Source organism: Daucus carota, chromosome 2 (genome assembly GCF_001625215.2).
Source record: "Daucus carota subsp. sativus chromosome 2, DH1 v3.0, whole genome shotgun sequence".
Taxonomy (NCBI): Eukaryota; Viridiplantae; Streptophyta; class Magnoliopsida; order Apiales; family Apiaceae; genus Daucus; species Daucus carota.
This window is the reverse complement of record NC_030382.2, coordinates 47,638,676-47,656,468: the sequence shown is the minus strand read 5'-3', so window position 1 is coordinate 47,656,468 and position 17,793 is coordinate 47,638,676. Positions and strand designations below refer to the sequence as shown.

The following is a 17,793-nucleotide window of genomic DNA, read 5'->3' as shown; positions in this document are numbered from 1 at the left end:
TTATTTTTAAAATTTTATTTATCCGAATAATAATTTAAATATAAAATATTAATTTACAAAAAAAAATTAAAAAAAAATAATTTCGGAACTATACGGTCAATGCACCTTAAGTTACGTGACCAAATTCAACTAACTCATTTAATTTGGAATGCTATGGAGGGTATTTGGGATGCGATGGAGAGAGTAGTTCGAATTTGGAAACTATGATCAAGTCAAAGAATGCTGAGTTCCGACAATGAAGTATGTCAATTCACAATTTCTGACTTCAATTTCAAAGCGGTAGGTGGTGAGTGGTGACTGTCTGAGTGACTGCTGAGGATTCGACAGTGATTGCTTGGCGAGTTGACTGACCTATATTCATACCATGCACAAAACAAAGCTCAAACTCCACTACTTACACTCAATCATAGCTTACAATTTAAAGATGGACAAACATTTCCTAGTTGGAAAATAATTATGTTGACCACGGATTGTAATGCTGGACTAGCAAGTGCTGCTGCAAACTTTTTTGTATAATATTGTCAAACACTTGCATCCACAGCATCATTTTTCTGCTTGGAAGACCAGGGCCTAAGCCAAAGGACCACCTTCCTAGTTCTATTGTCTGTACAATATCATGACATTTTTCACGACTAACGCGCAAAGATTCAGTGAAAGAAGACTCGCCCATTTTCGAATTATCTAATGATGGCAAAGGTCTAATCCTGGTTTAATTTACAGCACAAATCTACTTTGACCTTGTAAATCTACAAGGATTTGGGACCACAATCTTTTTACAACAATGTAATTAGGCACGAAACAATCACGGTTCAACTTTTAAGTCAACACCTGGAGCAGCAGTAAAGAAGAACATGACCTACTAGATTAAAGCAGTAAAGAAGAACGCCCAACTCACTTGAATAGAAGCAATTATAGCTTGGCCAGTTTAGAGTCTCTAGACAATGATGCAGCTCGGCCATTTACAGCCAAACCTTTGCCAATTGGCCACTTACACCAAATCATTGACCATGTACATAGGCGGAAATCTCAGCTCCAATCAGAAGAGGGGCACAACGTCCATCTGAACCTTTTGTGCCTGAAACACGGAGAGTACTGTCTTTGAAAGGGCTGACTGCTCCTTCAACTTTCATCATATTGGTAGGTTATCTAATGCCAAATACAGAACCTGGTATATAGTCAAATGCTAAATCTCTAAAACATTTCAAAACTTAATATCAGGTAATCGTACTGGAAAAATGGTCTACAAAGATGCTTAAATGTACATCTTCATAATTTGTTATTTATCCGATAACATGCGGGGCTAGTCCAAGAAAGGATGACCTTGAGATTAAAGTTTCATTTGAATTTAAAATATTGTATAATCTTCATGCTATTATACAATGAAAAAATTCAGATTGAATATTTATCTTGTGTTTGGTTGGGAGGAATAAATATGGAAGGAATGGAATGAGATTTGAACTAATATTATGAGTAAAAAGTAAAAAAAAAAAATTCATTTCTTCGGAATGCTATATTCTCCCTCATACTCATTTTGTTCCCAAATCTCATCATAGAATTTTTGCTCTCGTTCATTTTAGTTTTATATCTTCCCTCCTGATTCCATTATTTCCCTTTATATACATCCTATTCCATTCCATTCTCCCCAACCAAACAAAACATATATAGTTTAATCGACATCGAGTAAATATCGTATATGATTGTAGGAACTTCACTTTGGCCATCTTTGTTCCAAAGAACTATAATCGCTAAATTATGAGCATATATCCTCCAATTATAATACTATATCTCATTTAAGTTATCCCATGTAATAAATTTCAATTAAGTTCCGTAGGATTATAGACAGTCCCTAACAATAAAGTAAAAAGCTAACAGAAGAGCAAAACTAATCCATGAGATCATATTAAAGGACTATATATAATAAAATATGTACAAGTAAATAGTCAAGGACTATATTCCTTGCAAACAAACATTGACTCATAGATTTACAGGATCATTCTTGTCAAGACATTCTTTAATTAGTCTTCCTGTCATCAAAACAAGATATACTATTATTATACAAATCTAAGTAGTTTTGATCCTTTGTTTTTCTTTTTGCTAATTTATCTCAAGTAACAATTGGATCACATGGTTTATAGGAGTATCAAGTATTAAACAAACATAGAAGCCAATATAAAAGTCACCTGATTCAAATCTTTAAAACCTTTTTCTATGGAACCACAATGTAGCAACAGAGATCACCCTGCACACATTACAAAATAAAATTCACGTCAACAAAGTCGTATTGTACTATTAACTGATAAAAAATGGTGCAAGGTATAAGAGGAGAATTGTTTACCTTGGATCAACTTCAGAGATGAGTGTGATTCAAACTTGCTTTTTATTTAAAAATAAATCAAGCTTAAATCCAGAAACACCAGGGCCTTGGAAGAAAATGAATCTATGGACAGTTTACCCACATTTGCAGACAATTATTTAATCTTCCATATATAATCAATGCTTCAGGATAAGTTCACATACGTTTGATTTCTAGAAACAACCAAAATGCTGCAGATTGTTGATCAAAATACTTCGTTCTAAAATCCAAATTATCGTATGTACTTTAAACTGTTGGTATCAAAGTTGAGCAATTAAACTGTATTGGTCAAACAAAACAAAAAACAATTAATAATGTACACACATATTCCATAAGTAGACCACGTGGTCATACCCCCTTGTTGCCAGGAAGAAATGACACCCTTATACTAGTATATTTCAATTAGGGTCATGTCCTCTAAAGTGAGATGCCAAAGAGAAGACAGAAAGCTGATGTGTTTACTTAATGTAGAAGCCCAGTATACACTGATCAAAAACTGGCCAACCAATATGATCAGCAACTACTGGGATAGCTGAAGTGAAAGACGTTGAATATAAAATCTTGGTTCTAGTTGCACTATGTATTGAGACCAGCCCAATTTCTAAAAGCAATGAGGGCTTCCATTTTCCTATAGTTTCTCTTTCTTAACTTGGCAACTTTTAGCTTCTTGTGATTTTCCATGAATGCTTGCTTGTACCTCCACTTGTCAACAAAAATTTTCATCTCTTGAGATTTTTCCACTACTTGCATCACGGCATCGAAGAAGCCACCCTTCACTAGTGTGTATAAGAAAGCATCAACTAAGCTTGTATCAAACTTTAACCTTTGCGGTCCGTCAACTGAAACCTTTCTCTTAACCTCATTCCACAACATCAATATACTGAAGTACTGCTGTGCTGTTGCATACCCATTAATGAGAGACAAATAAGTTTGTTCATTTGGTTCAAACTGGAGAAAGGTCATCCTTCTAAAAGTCCTCCTAGCATCTTCCAGCCGACCAGCTTTACAGAAGGAGTGGATGATAGAATTCCAGTCATGGGTACCAACTTCGATTCGGGGATCCTCAACAACCTCATCCAAGAATGCTGCCATAAGCTCAGGCCGATGATTCTCTGTTAGACCAGTCATTATAGTCAAATAACTCCCCATCAAATCAGGTATTCTTGCTTCTCGCATGTCTCTAAAAAGGGAAAAAGCTGATTGAAAATCCTGGCATGACATGGATGCATCTATTAGAGAATCAAAGCTACCACTATCCAGTTGAAGCCCGGAACTACTAATTTCTGTAACCAGTTGCGCAGCTTCAGCTGTTCGCTGCTCTTTGCAGTAAGCCTTTAAGATTGATACATAGACTCCGAGCCCCACAGAACCTCCTTGTGCATTCATTTCATCGAGAACAATATGTGCTCTATCCAATAACCCAAGACTAACACAAGCACTTACAATGCCATATCCAACAGATTTGTCAACTGTGATAGTGGAAGATTCCAACTTTTGAGCTTCAATTATTAAAGTCGCTAGATCTTTTATCCCTCCAAGTTCAAGAAATCCTTTGACAACCTCACAGTAAGTTTCTTCAGCAAAATTTGAATATTTTCCATTCCCTTCTCTTAAAAAGCGGAGGACAGCTCGTGAAACAGATTCCATATTACCAGCTTTTACATACCCACTTATCAAATTGCAAAAAAACACCCTCATGTCAGTAAAACCAAACCCAGAGACTAAACCCTCTAATTCTGCAATCTTTTTCTCAAGTCCCTTTAGAGCATATACATATGCAAGAAACCCAAAACTGGTTTCATCAGGACAGACTCTAAAAACCGACATGGTCTCAACCACATTCTCAGCATCAGCAACGGATTCAAGACCACGACAACAACCCTCCAAAGCAGCATTACAGGCAACCAAATCAGGTGTCATATAATCCAATTTCTCCTCCTTAGCAATCCTACAATTCTCATTAAAAACCTTAACAAACGCCTTAAAGCTACCACTTTTCCTACTAAGATCAATAAGTACATTACTCCATACCTTACAAGGCACAAAATACCTATTCTTAAACATACATTTAACCAACTCAAAAGCGGGAGCCGCAGTATTCGCAGTATTCATCGAATTCAAAAGGGTTTCAACACTCTGACAATCCAACAATCTTGGGTTTTTCTCCAACAAGAATACAATAGAAGCAAAAGCCCTTTTAAGATTATGAGTATCACTAATCAAACACAAATGGGTAATTAAAGAATTAGTGAGAACCTTACTTGGGTATGCAGAACCATTAGTAAGTGTCTTAAAAGACTTCCATGCCTCATCTGTATTGCTGGAAAGAAGTGATTTTTTTAGGGTAGATTCAAGAGTGGCTTGAGAATCTTGGCTTAAAGTTCGAGGGGGGTTTTCATCTTGGGCTTTTGGTGGGTCTGAAGATGGTGGGTCAGGCCTTCTTAGAGCAAAGATTGATGGTTGCAGAAATGAATATAATGTTGGGATTTCAGATTGAGATGATGATGAGAATTTTCTTGCTGCAATAAACCCTCTTCTCCACATTTTCTTTAACACAATTCACAGTTCACTCAAGCTAAACTTGTTTTATAAGCAGGTATCTATATATATATATATATATATATATAAATATTTAATAGCGAATAAATTTATAAGTATTTTTCTTTTAAGGGATAGATAAAAATAGTCACAACCCAAGTGACTTGCACTTGATGGCCATGGAAATGGAAGCTCCATCGCAAGTAGTAGTGGAGGAATGGAATGGAACGGCGTCGTCTAAGCTCTCGAAAACAGCTACTATCACAGCCGTCTCTTCTACTCAATTTACCATAAGCAGACATGGGTCTCGATTTAATCATGTTTCTAACAGGTTTATTCAAGCTTTTGTCCCTGAGGTAACTTCTATTCTTTTCAATTCCCCCTACTACATACTTAACTTTATCTGTGTGTGTGTTGAGTGAATTGGATTTTTTTGCAAATGTGAGTGCTCTGGCAGAGGGGACTTTGTTTGATCATGAAACTGAGGAAAAGAAAGAGAGGCAAGATTGAAGTATTGATGACAAGTTTGTATTCGTGTGTTTTTTGATTTAGGCAAGTAACTATGTTAATTACAGGGTTTTCCGAGCAGTGTGACACCTGATTATGTGCCTTTTCAAGTTTGGGACTTGTTACAGGTTAGTAGGTTGAAATCGTATGTGTTAATTTGCTGGTGATTGGATTTGTTATTACTGAGGGTCGAACTTAATACTGTATTTGACAGGGTCTTTCAACTTATGTGAGGATGATGCTTTCCACACAAGTAGGTCTATGTTAAGTACATCAGCTCATGTCTCGTTAATTTCTTGTTAATAGATATGGGTTATAAAGGTTATGGTGATTTAATGCTTTAGGCTCTTTTGAGCGCCATTGGAGTTGGTGAAAAAACTGCTACTGTGATTGGGGCCACGTTTCAGGTGAATCCAACTATCTACTCGTACTAGTATTGATGTTGGTTTGTAATTTATATGGACAAAACTTATTGAGTTTCTAAATTTCTTTCCCAGTGGTTTTTAAGAGATTTAAGTGGAATGCTTGGAGGTATCTTATTCACATTCTATCAGGTCTGCATTTTTGTCTTGGTTTTTTTTGTCATTAGACAATATATAGTTGTTTGAGGTAAATTAATGTGATATACTTACTGTATATATCCTTTATATCATTTAGTGGACTATAGAACTTTCATCCTCCTACTGCGTCGAATAGTCTGATCTTTGCCTCTTACAAGTTGGTTATTATTTGTCCTACCTGTGCATCAGGGTTCTAACTTGGATAGCAATGCCAAGATGTGGCGTTTGGTCGCAGATCTCATGAATGACCTTGGTACTAGTCTACCTTGTTGCATGCACACAGACACACACACACACACACACACACACACACATACACACATATACATACATATATCAGTCCTTCGATAGCAAAAACACAAGCACACACATTAGTTCTGCTCTGTAGTTGTCAGAGACTGGCTCTCTGCAACAGTTGTCAACATTTGAACAGCAAATGCCAATTCTATGGAATGATATGGAACCATGCCATTGTTGCAGGAATGTTGATGGATCTTGTTTCTCCTCTGTTTCCTTCAGCTTTTGTTTTCATAGTCTGCATAGGGAGCTTATCGAGATCATTCAGTAAGTGTTGCATTCTGACAGTAATTTCAGGAAATTACTTCTGGTAACATTTGAATTTGCTGAAAGGGAATTATGCCATCAAACCTGACAAGTGACAACCAACCTACCCACGGCCCTCTTAAAACTGAAGTCACGTGATTTACCACATACTATCTGTCCAGCACTGCTGTGACCAAAATATTATGATATCTTTCACGTGGGAAATCTATACACCTTTGCTATATAATCTTCAGTTTGCAAGTACCCGACCATTTAGTATACTATATAAATTTCTTTGTTGGACTGCATTTAATTCTAACCATCTTAGGCCAGTATTTCTTTCTCCCTAGTCCTCTCTTAAGTATTAAATACCCTTTTCCTTTTCCTGTCAGCCTTCATTGATTTTCTTAAAGCATTAGGGTGTAGAGCATGATTCCCTCTTGTAATAAAAAACAGTGATGGATCATCTCCATAATTTCCGTTAAGCTTCGTAGTTCTGATATGTTAAATATTAGCTGGTGTTGCGAGTGGAGCAACTCGGGCTGCTTTGACACAGCATTTTGCCCTGCAGAACAATGCAGCAGATATATCTGCCAAGGTAATCTTTTTTTCAGTTGAAAGAGAACCTCTCTCTGCCATCTATTTGATAAAAAAACAAAATCCAAGTACAATATCTTGATATTGCTATGTTATACACTCTCTAACTCGTGAATATTAACAGGAAGGAAGCCAAGAGACGGTTGCGACGATGATTGGGATGGCTTTAGGAATGCTCCTTGCCCACATTACAATGGGACACTCAGTAGCTATCTGGTTTTCTTTTTTGTCTCTTACTGTGTTCCATATGTATGGTCAGTACGGCTTCAACTTTCATCATTATTTTTAGTTTGGAAGTTTTCTAAATGACTAAATGCTTCCAAATTATTTATGCACATAAAGTCCTTAAATGTGAAAATAGCACAAACTGCAAGGGTACCCCTAAAGTTTGTAAAAAGATTCAAATTCAAATCCGAACTAATGCCTATGCCCTTTCTGTTCCTAACTTATAGGATTATGTTTTCTCCTCAAAAAAAAGTCTTTTTTTTTTACTTTTTCATAAAAAATACATGTTGGTCTCCAATAAAATAACAAACTTCCACTTGTTTATACCTTAAAAGAAGACTTGCTCTTTTTTTTGTTTTTTTTTTTTGCTAAATTAAGAAGACTTGCTCTTGAATGTACACTTTCTAAATTTTACACTCCTGTCTGGATTACCTTCATCAGTGCTTTCTTAATCATATACAATTTTACCTTTACTGTTTTGCTAATAATATTCCTCTGGCTATTCAGCAAACTACAAGGCCGTCAGGTGCCTGTCGCTAACTACATTAAATTGTGAAAGAGGCTCAATTCTTCTACTCCATTATATGGAGACTGGGCAAAGTGAGTACGCTTACATTAGTTTATAGTAGTCTTTGTTTTTTTTTGTTTCCGCTCCCTTATCCCAATGTATAGTCATTACTCCTGTAGTACCAATATAGCTTGATATAATTTAGATGGGACTATCATAAGCAAACCGAATTTGGTGTTTAAACTCTGTTGGTTACAATGCTCATTTCTGCTTTAGCATTTTTAAATTTCATCATTGCCTTCATCAGATGGTCCTGTATCTTATATGATTTTGTTTGAAATTGGGCACCTTCCTTGCATGTGCACTTCAAGCTTTTTTTGGGTCCTGTTTATGTCTGTTGCTGTGGTTTGGGAATTGATAGCCTCTAACTTTGTAATTAGAGTATACCGTAATAATGGAGTTCGTTTATTATCATCTTTAGTAAAGTATATGCTTTACAAGTTCTTTCATACAACATTAAAACATCTAAATGGGAATGTGTTTTTACAAGAGCTTTTCCCTGTTGTTTTTGTTCATTTAGTAACAAGATATTAAATAAGTCTATGGACTGGTTGTCAGTTCTTTCTCCAAAGCAGGTATCAATCACAGAGCACATTTTACCACTATGGATCACCTCGTGGAAATCAACCAAAACTACCTATTTATACAGGCGGGTATACTTGGGTGCCAGGATCTCCTCTTTCAATGGCCTTGAATTGTAAGTTTCCAATTCCTATCTGGTCTCTTTCTTGTTATGAAGTCACAGAACCTCCAATACATTATAGATGGTACTTTACTCCTACGGAGATTATTGCCATGTATTAGTTTCATCAGGAAGCAGTAACCTAAAGCAGTATGGAGGTTAGATTGTAGTTTTACATGCGACAAAGCTTTCCTATGTCACCAAAAGCATTCCAGGAAGAATAGATTTCTCAACTTTTGGGTTACTTCTCTTGCCTAATTAATCTGAGCTGGTTTCCTCAGTCAGTATACCATATAAATGTCGGTCTTATGTATTGTCTGCATAAATGACTTTTTTTTACGTAAAACAGGCAAGAGATTATACAAGCAGCTGGGTCACATTACAAGAATGGTTGGAATTTTATATGTTCTTGTGCATTAATATACAATCAGCAAACCTGGATTATTAAAGCTTTCTTTCCTAAACTTTCTAGCCAAATACTTGCTGCATGAAAAGAAAGGATTCATCAGAGTTATCATGCATAAAGACTCAACCGCTGGAGATGTCTTGCAGGCATACATTCATGCACTTGTCATGGCAGATCTTCTTGACATGAAAAGCTCTGTCCACTTAGAAAGTCAGTCATGGATGGATAGGCACTACAAAGTGTTTTCATTGAAGGTACCTCATCAATACATATTAGCTGGACATATACTTTAACTTTGTTGGGCCTATGGAGATATCTGGCTCATTCATCACGATCACACTTCATCCACATTATACAGTTCTCAACTTGAGCCAATTATTTTGTTGGTGAATTGAGGGTACAATATGTTATATAAAGCTCAGCTGTGTGTGAGCTAATGAAACAGGGAGTAGCTAATGACCAACCCAAATCGCTGCAACTTCTATTAATCCAGGGGACTGAGTGATATTCTATAAAGAGTTCTTATTGAAAATCGATATTTTAGGATAGATGTAGTTGATAGCATGTGGCGAGTGGCCTTTACACACACACATATATGGGTGTGGTATTAAATAATAGTCATAGCAGCAGGCTGTCGTTTCACAAGCTGGTAAACTTCATGATTTCCTCGTCTCATCAGATGCTTTTCCCCTAAATTCTTAATTTGCCATGATGTTTTTGTTGTTTTCACAATATTAAAAGACACATCTAGTACAGGAAAAAAGAATAAGAACTATATGTTTTTATGGGTATGCAGTGAACCTAAAAATGCACTTAGGATATTCTTGCGGAATATTTATGGAACAGGAAGATATATGGCTCTGTAGTCTTGTATATCTTGCAAGTAATTTTGAAAATTCGGTGATGATAAAAAACCTGATTATGACCTAGCGAGACTCTTAAGACCTATATCATTTAGACTACTATATCTTCCTTGCTTAAACTAGCTTAGCTTCTATAAATTATATGAATTTTCACGAATGCATTATATCTGTTAACAAGTGCATTTACAATTATCCATTTTGGCAGCTACAATCATCAGGCTGGAAATCAGAGCGTCTTCTGACACCATCGATTATCTGGAGAGCAAACTGGAGACATGATACTTTGAATAGAAAGGTTGACTGAAAATTTTGTGCCAGACACAGTCCAGACTCTAGCTTCTGCCATCTCTATGGAATTAGAAGCTGATCTAATAGATGTACAAAGAAGCTGGAGATTCTCGAATCTCGTATGCTTCATGTAAAATTTCGTTGGAGACAAAAAGTAGAGGAGAAATATAAATTTTGGAGATGGGGAGACACTGTAACCGACTTTGTAAGGTCATGCTTGATTAAAGAACAAGGAGTGTGATAGATAAATGAGTAATAATCAGTAACAAAAGTAAAACTTGATATAGTTGAATGTCATTGTATTTGTTAAAATTCAGTCATAAAAACAAGGACCTTGGGCACCTGCTAATGAGATGACCCAACTCCCAAGTACATTTGGCTTAATTTGCCGGAGATAAAAGAAATTCCACAAATACAAGCAACTTTCAAAACCATTACAGCATAAATGGGACTTTTTTAATGCTATAAATTATAACAGATCATCTTAGTTTCTTTCATAAGATCTCCACCAAGCAACATATCAGGTACACTACCTAAGCTAGAGAGGTTAATCCATGTCAGCCTCACACTACTCATGAACATCAACGACTATAAGAATCTCCCTGCATGTCTTCTGTAACTTTAATGTACCTTGCCGGCTACAAGAAATCAACTTCATACATTTCACGACCAAAGACGCCCCACATGAAGTAACTATCTTTCAGCTCTGTCATAGATTTATGAATATTATCAAGTGTGTAAAAGCATTTGGAACCAAGAAAATAGAATACTGCATATAACGTATTACAAATTCAGCAATAAAGCTTGTTGATATCAGTTACTAAACTAATTTATATTAAAATGGCATATATTAGTAGTGCAAAACTTATAAAGCTCAGTAGCTCACTCTGTGAATCTGTTGTCAGAATTGTAGACGGATACACAAGCAACTCTCTACCATCTACTTGGGACCGCATCATTAAATCCTTTAGTTCCATGTCCTTTACCAGTTGAGAATATTTCTTTCTTGACCTGCAAAAAGAAGAAACGGCTTCAAATGTCAGAACATTCTGCTAAAGTTTTCATCAAATACACAGCATCAAGTCTGAATTCACCTCTCATCTTTGGTTGGATAAAAATACAGAGCAATGTCATCCCTGTCAGGGCATGAATCCTGAAAGATTTTTGGATACAAATCACTGCGAGGAAACAACTTAAATTGCAGCTTTGACTTGATCTTCTTTGAAAATTCAAAAGCTTTCCGGGAAACTTTGGCAGATAAATGAGCAATCATTTCTTCAGACATCCTTATTTTACCACAGTCAATGACCTCCACTATGCCCCTAGAAAAATACAAAAATATGCTCATGGCATTCATGCTTAATTACTCATGAATAGTAGAAAACAAGTACAGGCCATAGTAGAAACATGCAAATTTCTTAAGACCTGCCCCCAACATGGCTGCAAGAAGCACAAAAGCAAAACTAGTGACATCTATAATAACACTACAATCTAATAACCAAACATAGAGATAATTGTAGTTTGGTTGCCTCATTTTTTGGTTATCCCTTTTAATCAGAGTCATAAAATTATTCAAATCAGATTGATGAGAACCGTAAGATACAATACTATTTTTTTGCATACAAATGTCTAAGGTTTGAGTCTCATCAATAACATATTAATAAACAATTTTATAATATTAGTTTTAAAAAGTGTAAAATCTCAACAATCAATTCTATTATATTTTAAATTAATATAAAATACATGACAATTAAAATTATTGAAAAAATAATGTATCTAATAGTAACCCATGCTTTGCACGGGCTATGAGCTAGTATATGTATGTGCAGAATCAGAATTTGGTTCGGTATGCTTCTGATCTTTGTCAACATCTCAAAAGTCACCTAAGTGAATGTAATATGCCTACAAATACAATGCCTTATAATTTCACCAGTTGTGTCATTGTCTTTGCAACTTGATCTGCCACGAACTATGACTTCTGATGTACCTCCCTTTATTCTCTGTATAGTAGGACTACAAAAATGTTGAGTAAAAGCTTGTTTTGCCTAACCAAGCATTTTGCATACATCCAAGTTTGAGGTAGGTCATAATCATAAAGTAAACAAGCTACAGGAGCAGCTGAAAATACCAAGCCGGATTAATCTCGAGCAAAGTTGAGCTTTAATATATAAAGGTCTTCTTTCTTACTTTTCACCTCTTAATTTTGTCAAGTCAGTGCACTGCTACAAATTATACATAGCAAGATGTCAAACTGCTGCCAAGTTTGATAGAGTTAGAAAAGGCAAACTCGAGTTGGGGTTGATTACATATGCAAATTGTTTGATTGAAGTCGATTCATAAAGAATCAAAGTATGGGTTGACATGTTAATGAGTGTTTTTGTTTGTTAATGGCCCATAGTAAAATTGTGTTGCCTTAAATGGTCCGAGCAAGCACCCGTGTGCTACTCAGAGGGAGCATATGCGGAGTATATCCATAGGTAGATATAGACATCACAATAACGGTTCCATTAATATGACTAACAAAACAAAAGTTAAGCTATGATTATCAACAAAAGCAAAGGCATAAAAGAAAAGTTACTTAGATATACTGCAAATAAAGACCGCAAATCTTACTGCAAGTGCAAGGTATGCTTTATATACTAAACTCACCTCCATATAATGTCTTTCACAGGACCATTCTGGTGGCACAGAGTAGGCAAAACACTTTGCAGCCTGCCTTTAGTACTCTTATAACCGTCATGATTGAACTGGGTTCGAGATTTAACACCTTCTGCACTCTTGGTACGGTCATGATTGAATTCACGTTGAGATTTGACACCTTCTGTACTCTCAGTACTGTCATGATTAAACTCAGTTTGAGATTTGACACCTAAACAATCAACCGTGCAGGTATTAGCGTAGCCTTCTTTAATATACAGTGTTCTGTACAACTATATAGTAATCTAGGAAGCTGTAGTTAACATATATTTTAATTTAATATCTTTCTGGACCTCCAAAGTATACATCAGAGACACCTTATGTTATGTATAAGCTATAAAGCTTGCCAAAGAGTATCATAAAATATATGGATTTCTTAAAAACTGTGCAGTGAAGGTTATGTTAATTGATCACATATAAATACAAGAGAAATGAAAAGGAGGGAAGGAAAAATTATATAAAAGATTAAAACATAAAGATGTAATACCTCTCGAATAACTAGGCAACGCCTTAATAAATGACAACGATGAACTTTTTTCTCTGTTGTCTGTGTTGTTAGTTATACTAATTGACGCTTCCAATACCAGAGAATGTACAGCAGTTCCATTGTGACGTTCATCAACTGAATCGTTTGACTCCCGTCTAATCGAGACTTCAATTCCTGCATAGTGCACAACAACAAAACTATGATCAAGGAGAAAGATTAAACATCAAGAATAACACAGAATCTATAGACTATAATTTATTCAATGTCATACCATCATGATGGCGTTTTGATGGTTGTGTGAAAGTCTGAACAGAAAATGAAACCCGTTTGGGGGTTCTATCTTCTGGTACTTCAGAGGTTGACCTTTTCTTCAACGTAGGTTTTATAGGGGAACAATCGAGAGCTCGTTTGCGAGAAGACATTGACTGGTTTACCATGGAAAATGTTTAGGTTGTGAAGTTTCACACTGTCTGTTTCCAAGCTAGTCTAACAATCTCTAATCGCTACTATTATATTGCTGACAAAGCCACCACTGCTAAAGAGAAAATGAAAAATTTTAGAACATGTCATAGGACATATGAATATTGAAAAGCGAGAAGATAGATAGGGAGAATAATTAGGTACACAATGAAATATAAAAAGTAAAGGAAAACTCATACGAGATACAAGGATATTCAAAATGCTATCAAAATCTGATATTTGTTTCTAAACAACCATAAATATATAAGAACCTTTTCAATTTAACAGAAACAGATTTGAATAACTTAGCGAATCAAAAGAAAAAAAAAGTTCATTTAACAGAAACTCGTAAAGTAGAAAACATCATCAGCAGAAAAAGTAATAGAGACTTTCATATTCGATTTGGACATGATAATCTGCGGTCTGTATAGCTATAATGATTTGGATATATAATCCATTGGAAGTAAATATTTTGATTCTTTTCATCTCAAAGCCTTTTCTTTAATATAATTTATCAATAATTCTTCAATGTAGTATATTCACCCGTCTAGATAATATTTTTCCTTGTTCACTAATAAATCGACTAATTAAACTCATGTTTCTATAATCAGTTCGATCCCCCGATTGAATCGGGGGCAAACGCCTACGAAAAGATCGCTTGGATTTATCCATGGTTTGTTTAGTTTATTCCTTTTCCCGAAAATCCTATTTCGGTCGGATCTAAAATGAATAAGATGAAATAAAATATGGTTTGTTTATATTTAATTATGTTATATAAAGAATGTTATTTTTACCCTTCCTTGGAAGGGTTACATACATGTGCTCGATTATAGACTATAAACATCACAATCAAGAGAAAATGTGTCATTTGGGATGGAGAAATATCAAAAGCAGGATATTCATTAGAGTTTGACTTCATGTAGAAAAAAAAAACTGAAACTCAACATAAGATGATTAAATGCAAACTGTTGTTAAAGATGGAATCAATCCTGCAAAGCCTATGTCAACAATCAATATAGTGTAGATCCCATAAACATGCAAATGAAGCGTGCTTTGATCAATATCGTGTTTTACTATAAGATTACTACTCACCAAAATTTTTTATAAAGCCCTCAAATGTCCATTATTAACAATGGCTCCCTCCTACCATATGTTTTCATTTACCATTTTTAACTTTAAGAAATTCAACTAGAACAACTGATAAAGAGGCGGACATTGTGAACAGATCTATAAGCACCAAAAATCTTTTTAAAGTGACTATATATCTCAAAATAGAATATAGCAGATGCATTATTGTGTCAGTAGCACAAGAAAAGAGAGAACAAACCAATTTATTACTGACAAATCTGCTATTTATTATAATCGAAGAACATATTTTTTTTTGGAATGAAGTATATATCTAGTAACAAACACTGTTTGTACGGCGTCGCCTTGGCGATAAAGGCGGTAAAAAAGTCCATGACGTCCTCCTTGTCAGTCTACTTCTTATATGGCATCGTTTGGCGTCCATTTGGCGTTTAAGACCGCGTTTAAGACCGCCATGGCGCCAGGCCCGGCCCAAAAATTATTAATAAAAAGTGGCCCAATAAGCCCAGACTCTTATATGTTATTCCCTCCATCCCAAATTAGATGAGCTCGTTGACTTCGGGCACGCACTTTAAAGTCCATTGACCGCATAGTTATATTACTTATTTTTGAAATTTTATTTTTGCAAATAAAACTTTAAATATAAAATTTTCATTTACAAAAGAAAAATTTTAAAAATGAATTTCGGAACTATACGGTCAATGCACTTTAAATTACGTGCCCAAAGTCAACTAGCTCATCTAATTTGGGACGGAGGGAGTATAACTTATAACCTAGAAACTAAAACCTAGCAGTTTTCTCTCATTCCCAAGTCTCTCCCAGGTGATTACAACTCAAGCATTCCACAGGTATTTCCCGTATTTATTCTTCTTCTTATTTTCTTTTCTTAGTTCTTATCTTCTTCTTCTTCACTTTCTTAATATACCTAATTACCAATATTTATTAGTAATTACACAGTGCACACCACATGTTGATAATATTCCTATGTGTATATCAAGAATGTTTGATAATATTTACACTATTATATATAATTTATGCATATCATATTATATTATACTATATATATTATATATGTTGAATATATCAGATTAAATATGGCGTCCGCCTTGTCCGCCATGGCGTCCTGATCCTCTACGGTTGCTGTGTCGTCCGCCGCAGAGGTAACAAAAATATTTAGTTTAAGACTTTGCAGCAACAACTATAGACATATCATATGTTAGGCAACATATACATAGGAGGAGATATAATACATGTCATATGTTAGGCAATATACAGTTTCTTTTCCCTCCTTTCTCCATCTAATAATTAAAGTTCGAACCTTTTCTTTGTATGTATGATATACATAAAGATTGGTATGGTACTTTGAACCTATTAAAACTCACAAAATTAACTTAAGTAGCATGAATTTTCAGCTCAACAAGGTACATGGTGAGTGTGTTAAATTATTATTTTTAAAAGAAAAAAAAAGGACTCAACACAGGCAATATGAAAAAAATGATTCTTGCCTGTTGCAAATTGTAGGGACAACCATGTATACAAGAAAATTATAGAATCTATTTGCTTACTCAAGCAGACACCTAGCTTAGACCAAGAAAACTCCTATAGTCCTATGATACGAGTGCCATATCCGAAAACATAATGCACCATGCCCTCAATTTCAAGAAACTCAAAACCTCTATACAATCATAACAGAATACATATATATATATATATAACATACCTGTGTGCATCAGCATCAAGTCAGTACACACCATACCAATTCATACACTAACACTACATCAAATCAATCAAAATCAAGAACTCCATAACAACTAACCATGATAAAAGGCTCAAAAAAAACCCCACAAGAATTCATTACAAAACAAACAAAAAAAATGAAATAACATACCTAATCCAAAAGGTCACCAAGAAACTCCTAATCTTGATCAAGCAAGCAGAGAAGAAATCGCTTTGTTGGATGGCCCGAGAGACATGATAGCATGGGGTGATGGGGTTTTTTCTTTCCAGTTCAGTGCAGAAACTGAAAAGACCAGGAACAAAAAGAGAAATAATTTAAAGAGATGATTATGGTATCCAACGACTCACATATTAAATACATGTCTTGCACGATCAATTCCATTTATTTCTCATATGTTTTAGACTGTAATTTTGTCATGGAATTTGATGGGAGATGAAACACACCGAGGCGTGTGTATAGTTGTCTTTTTATTGCATTTATTATTGCGCTGTACGTTTAAATGTTGTAACTCATCAATTAATTACTCCCCCCGTCCCTTTTTATCTGTACACTTTGGAAAAAAAAACACATACCAAGAAATAATTGATTGTATAAACTTTTTCATTAAATACCTTTAATTAATATCTTGAAAATGGTGGAATACCCCTACTTTATGTCTTGAAAACATGAATTCAACCAAATTTTAAATAAGTCAAGCCTTGAAAATTGAAATTATGGAGATATATTTGAAAAACTATCATTAAATTAGTTTTGAAAGTATAAATGGACAGATAAATAGGGACAAATTTTTACTTCCAAAGTGGACAGATAAATAGGGACGGAGGGAGTATTATACTACTAGTACTCTGATACACTATATTACTATAAATTACATTGTATTTCTTTTGTGTTATCAGATTATATTTTTTAATAATAGAAAAGTGAAATTACAAATGAATTGATAAATATTTCGATTTTTCCAAACAAAAATATATGATTAATATTATATTTTATAAAATAATTAAAGAATAACAATTTGACGCAGAAAGACACAGAAAAATAATTACTCCCTCCGCCTCTCATTTGTTTACATATGATTTAGGCACGGAGTTTAGGAAATATGTATAAAATAGTGGAAAGCGAAAGAAAGTAGATCATTTGTTTATACATGGTTTAGACAAGAATGTTACTCCCTCCGTCCCTCTGGGAAGGATACG

General features: G+C 34.9%; 3 protein-coding genes across 8 annotated transcripts; 1 reads left to right on the top strand and 2 right to left on the bottom strand.

The window, feature by feature from the left end:
- Positions 1–646: 646 nt before the first annotated feature.
- On the bottom strand, positions 647–4,957 carry LOC108208927 (pentatricopeptide repeat-containing protein At1g69290). 2 transcript variants are annotated; one of them, XM_017379552.2, is made up of 3 exons: positions 2,336–4,957; positions 2,181–2,239; positions 647–1,165 (listed from the first exon to the last, which is right to left on the bottom strand). In XM_017379552.2, the coding sequence occupies exon 1, from the start codon at positions 4,895–4,897 to the stop codon at positions 2,930–2,932; it is 1,968 nt and encodes a 655-aa protein (XP_017235041.1). In that variant the 5' UTR covers positions 4,898–4,957; the 3' UTR covers positions 647–1,165; positions 2,181–2,239; positions 2,336–2,929. The 2 variants fall into 2 exon arrangements, with proteins under 2 accessions (XP_017235041.1, XP_017235042.1); XM_017379553.2 differs by having other exon boundaries at positions 647–1,146.
- Positions 4,816–10,407, top strand: LOC108208928 (protein root UVB sensitive 3). 4 transcript variants are annotated; one of them, XM_017379556.2, is made up of 15 exons: positions 4,816–4,949; positions 5,024–5,247; positions 5,467–5,526; positions 5,613–5,651; positions 5,743–5,805; positions 5,896–5,952; positions 6,148–6,211; positions 6,439–6,522; positions 7,017–7,099; positions 7,223–7,352; positions 7,831–7,923; positions 8,450–8,588; positions 8,923–8,963; positions 9,046–9,233; positions 10,048–10,407. In XM_017379556.2, the coding sequence occupies exons 2-15, from the start codon at positions 5,065–5,067 to the stop codon at positions 10,144–10,146; spliced, it is 1,323 nt and encodes a 440-aa protein (XP_017235045.1). In that variant the 5' UTR covers positions 4,816–4,949; positions 5,024–5,064; the 3' UTR covers positions 10,147–10,407. The 4 variants fall into 4 exon arrangements, 3 of the variants coding, with proteins under 3 accessions (XP_017235045.1, XP_017235047.1, XP_063943945.1); XM_017379558.2 differs by having other exon boundaries at positions 4,818–4,949; positions 5,030–5,247; XM_064087875.1 differs by lacking the exon at positions 4,816–4,949 and adding an exon at positions 5,349–5,391 and having other exon boundaries at positions 5,116–5,247.
- LOC108208929 (ASI1-immunoprecipitated protein 2) lies at positions 10,403–17,063 on the bottom strand. Of its 2 annotated transcripts, none has more exons than XM_017379560.2 (7): positions 16,748–17,063; positions 13,586–13,849; positions 13,315–13,488; positions 12,780–12,999; positions 11,225–11,452; positions 11,017–11,141; positions 10,403–10,836 (listed from the first exon to the last, which is right to left on the bottom strand). In XM_017379560.2, the coding sequence occupies exons 2-7, from the start codon at positions 13,749–13,751 to the stop codon at positions 10,769–10,771; spliced, it is 981 nt and encodes a 326-aa protein (XP_017235049.1). In that variant the 5' UTR covers positions 13,752–13,849; positions 16,748–17,063; the 3' UTR covers positions 10,403–10,768. The 2 variants fall into 2 exon arrangements, with proteins under 2 accessions (XP_017235049.1, XP_017235048.1); XM_017379559.2 differs by having other exon boundaries at positions 13,586–13,846; positions 16,748–17,062.
- Between the last annotated feature and the right edge of the window lie 730 nt (positions 17,064–17,793).